This window comes from Chelonus insularis, unplaced genomic scaffold, assembly GCF_013357705.1.
Source record: "Chelonus insularis isolate UGA/USDA-ARS -01 unplaced genomic scaffold, ASM1335770v1 contig_3_pilon, whole genome shotgun sequence".
In the NCBI taxonomy this organism is placed as follows: domain Eukaryota; kingdom Metazoa; phylum Arthropoda; class Insecta; order Hymenoptera; family Braconidae; genus Chelonus; species Chelonus insularis.
In genome coordinates, this window is record NW_023276556.1 from 997,960 (window position 1) to 1,002,828 (window position 4,869).

General features: G+C 34.1%; 1 protein-coding gene across 1 annotated transcript; it reads left to right on the forward strand.

Annotated features, from left to right (window-relative positions):
• Positions 1-732: 732 nt before the first annotated feature.
• Positions 733-2,549, forward strand: LOC118068351 (homeobox protein engrailed-1a-like). The gene is made up of 2 exons (XM_035085682.1): positions 733-1,839; positions 2,008-2,549. Exons 1-2 carry the CDS (start codon positions 1,110-1,112, stop codon positions 2,355-2,357), a joined length of 1,080 nt encoding a protein of 359 aa, XP_034941573.1. The 5' UTR covers positions 733-1,109; the 3' UTR covers positions 2,358-2,549.
• Positions 2,550-4,869: the final 2,320 nt, after the last annotated feature.

The following is a 4,869-nucleotide window of genomic DNA, read 5'->3' on the forward strand; positions in this document are numbered from 1 at the left end:
ATATCGAATTAGAAAAGTGAAACGAAGAATTTATGTGACCAAGTATTGAAACCCGTCATATATGGGGATGCAAGGCGGACTATGTAGATTCCTAAGAGGCGTGGCTTACTGTGGGCGTGGTTGTTTATTCCTGGAGGGATGATACACTGGAGAAACAATTGCAGAAAATAACAAAGATTTGTCAAATTGATTTAACATTGCATTAGTTGTTTTTATTATCTATTGTAAGTTATTGATTGAGAGTACACTATCGATTTTTTTTCAAAAAGCAATTGGTTTGTTATTGAATACTGGAAGGTCTAAATTATGGTGTATCATTGAATATAGAATTATTGATGTATCTATCAGAGCTTGCAGGTTATTTTTAAGTGACAATTCAACTGAGAATAAGCTGAAGTTGATCTGGAGAGAATAGTAGGGGAAGTTGGCGATCGAACGTCATATTCTCGTGGAGGGAGTGTCAGTTATCCCTACTACTTGAAGAAGTAGAGGAGTAGGGGTGAGATTGAAAGCAAGTCAAGGTAGTTGAAGCGTTCAGTAGGCGGAGACAAGCCCGAGTGTTAATAGAGATACAATCAGGGTGTCTAGTGCACTGCACTGGGTTACAGTGTAGGAGGAGTGAGTAAGGTTCAGGGAGAAATCTGAGGAGAAAGGGAGTAAGTAGGGACTTGAGGCCCGTAGTTTAGACATCACCATCCGACGGATGGACAGCCAGTCGGACCCGTCAGGGCACTCACTCCAGTACTCGGAAGCCTTGAGCTAATCGAAATATTTGTCTCCAAGTTAGATATTCGCTTTGGTCAAAGTGTGTGACACATTTGCTAGCGTAATTCCTTTTACTTTCTAGTCTTCAAGTTAACATTTCATCGCTCACTTCTGTCATTAAGTTAGACACTCCATTGAGTGTTTGCATTGGACTCTTAAGTGTTTAGTGCTATTATTATCAAGTGTCAAAAAAGACACAGTGAGTTAGTGGAGATTTAACAAGAAGCTAAATGACTTTGTCTGTTTTATACTAACTCAAAAGCTGAAATCAAAGATTCAAGTTGAAGTTAATGTGAAAATTGTCATTTATCAGCTCAAATTGACACGAAAATTGATAATCAAGTATGAGCGTAGTTTTAACAACGATGGAAAGTGCGTACAGCCTGAGGCTAGGCTTGAGTGCTCATCATCACTCTCACCACCTTCATCATCACCACCATCATCATCATCAACTACGATCACCGTCGCCTCCAGCGAGCCATGTAGGTCATCAACCGATGCATCATCAAGACGATGAAGCATCACTACGATTTAGCATCGTTAATATTTTGAAACCAGACTTCGGTCGCGATGCAATTTTGAGCAAGTCTACCATTAAACCTAGCCTATCACTTGCAAGCACGACGTCCTTGAGCAGTCAATTGTCATGTCACAGCTCACTAGGAATTGCACGAGACTTGAGCCATTCATCGTGCACGAAACTCTCATCTCCCCAATCTCCCGCCTCAAGCAGTTCAACAACTACGTCAACAACGTCTTACGCGGTTCACCGTGATAGGGAATACTTTCAGGATGCTATTTCACCACTACAAAGGCATTCAGCGGGATTAAGTAGAAGTGGAAGCCTAGAGAGTCTCGCAAGTAACCGCAGCTCTGTAACAGGCTGCTCCCTAACTGGTACACCCTCTTTGTCTTCGGCAGCTTCAACTGTTGGTACTGACTCTGTCAATGGAGACAGTATCCCCGGAAGCACCGCTGGATCACAAACTAGTACGACCACCAACGCAGCTAATGGTCAAAGTCTTTGGCCTGCGTGGGTCTATTGTACTAGATATTCTGACAGACCCTCTTCTGGTAAGTTTCTCTTTTTTCCCGCTTTTTTATCAATTCATCTTTACAATGAAATACCTGCTTCTATTCACTCTAGAAAGAAATATTCTATTCTGTTTTTACCTCAACAAAATGTTCTTTTTTAAAAAGTTTGACAACATTGTACTAATGAATTTATTTTAATGACTACAGGACCTAGAACGAGGCGAGTGAAACGAACAAACAGTGAAAAATCAACAGATGAAAAAAGACCAAGAACAGCTTTTAGTGGTGAACAATTAGCAAGATTGAAGCGTGAATTTGCGGAAAATCGATATTTGACAGAACAGAGAAGACAGCAATTATCAAGGGACTTGGGACTCAATGAAGCTCAGATAAAAATTTGGTTCCAGAATAAGAGAGCAAAAATCAAGAAATCCAGTGGTCAGAAAAACCCATTAGCTCTACAACTGATGGCGCAGGGTCTCTATAATCATTCAACAGTACCAGTTGATGAAGATGGCGAAGAAATAATTGAGACAAAATCACAGCCACCTCAATAATAGGATCTTGTTAATTATTAATTAGCCCACCGAATTGACGATATTTTGTAAAAATAATTTAGATGTTTATAGAGCTTTTATGGTGCCAAACCTTTTGTTGTTGAGACTGTAATGTCATTGGACATTATATAGATTATTATTGTCAATGTAAATTGATCAATCACTAATTATTATAACTTTTGCAATATTCTATATGCGATGTCGATTAATTGACTGCTTTAGTTGAAAATTTTGTTATCTAGAACTATTATAAATAGTACTGTATGATGTTATTTTGTTTAATTTTAATTGCAATGGACATTTGATACTTAAATTATTTATTAAATTGTATATATTGAAATGATAAAACCGTACAACTATCTTAATAATATATGTGTACAATATTTACTTGTGATAGGGTAACAGGATAAAAGAATGTTACAATAAATATGCTCATACTTTTAAATGTAAATATTTTTTAATAGAATAGCATTTGAAATTCAATGAACACTATTATGAATATTATATTAATATTATAATAATAATCATTATCATTGTTATTAATAAGGCGTTAATAATTATTTCTTAATTATCCAGTGTTATAATAAGTATACATTATGCTTTATGAATTATGATCTCAGATTATTCATAAAATTGTACATATTACATAGCTACAATTAAACGATTGTAATTTATATCTAATGAACAAGAGAAAATCACTATAAATATATACATTTCATCTATACATAAAGACTTTGCATGTTCTCCATATATCTTAAAATGACTGTAATAAGCCAATATGTGGTATAATATTATTATGTATAAGTGCAGCATCGATTGATATGTTGTCTCTCCAGTGTCTTCACTGATTAAACCGGATTCGAAACAAAAAGAAATCCTTTACTTATTTATTTTATCTTTTCATTTCTTTCCTGATACAATAATTCTTTCTCTATCTTTCCGTATAAACACATATATACACGTGGTGAAGATAACACGTTTACGAGTCTCCATATGATAACAAGCATGACGTTGAGTTGACACGTATGAAAGCGTATGCACTCAAGGATTGAATACTCTCGCGCGAGAAATTGCTAATTATACCTACATGTATCTACTTTGCTTGGTAGGCGTGGTCAAAATGCAGAATCGTGTGTTTATATATATGCACCATTTTCCGGTGACACATTACCGGGCCTGCGCGATAATTGATCCCGAATTAACGAGCGACGTTTTATCTCGAATTAACCAGTTGACAGATAAATAGCTACATCGTTGCAGTAATAAATCCCTGAAGATGCAGATGCCAAATATTTGATTTTCTTATTATTTTTATTTTACTATATTTGTTTTGTAGATGCATCGCTTACCACTATTTAGAATAATAAATGGGCTATAATTATGTATATTTAATGATTTATCCCAATTTCCAACGCATCTCTAATAGCCAGCTTTCTATTTTTTTGTGGTAATTAGATTTATTAGTTAATGCAAGTATTAATTTTTCTATGCATCGTTAAATTCATCTCTATTTACTTATTGTCCTGAAAAATAAATTACAAACATATAAATAAATCATGAATTCTATTTATATGTGGTAAATAGAAAATATTTATGGAGCTAACTTTTATTGATTTTCTAACAAACTATTCTCTCGATAGTTATATTTTCTACCTAGTTATAAAGTGTATATCATAGTATCCATTTATTTTGATTGATTGAATAAAAATAATGATGATAATGACGATTATAATACAAATTTAACCAATGGTTTAATATATTATATCAATTATTGAGAGACAATTAGGAACCAAGTGTGTTAAAAATATTTTAAATTGATGTCAGATAATTAAAATAATAAAATTCTATTAATAATATGACTAAAGTTATACACATGTAATTATTTACGACTCAGGTTGATTCAGACAGATTAATTTTTCAAAGTACTATATCATTGAGAGACCTTAATTTAAATATTGATTAGATAATTATTGTAATATTTTGGATTCAATAATTTATTTGGTAATCATTAGAGCATTGAACAAATATTAATAAGGCCAATATTGTAATTAGAAGGACAATAAATTTCATATCGATACCGTAAATTGGTTTTTATGGAATTGAAGAATTTCTATAGCAAACCAATATGCTCATGCTGTTCTCGATTGGTGCATACTTCGAAATCATTTATTATTTCAATGTCTATTTTTGCATAACAACTGTACCCTGCTTATTGACTTCTTTATATGACTTATTTTTTTGTACCTCTACACGCGACAGTAGAAGAATGGAGTTATAAAATATTCAAAGAGATATATGGCTGACAACATGGAGAACATTTTTCGTTTTAACCCCTAGTAGGGCGAGTAGTAGGGTAATAATAAGTTTGATGGAGCTAGTAACCTACTGTTCAGAGGCACGAAATTTCTAAGAGCTATTGCTGTGTTTTCCAGGTGCAACAATTCACAATTGTCGGAATGCCAGTCGGAGGGTTGGATATAACTGCAATGGCGATGAGATAACACACGCGAGG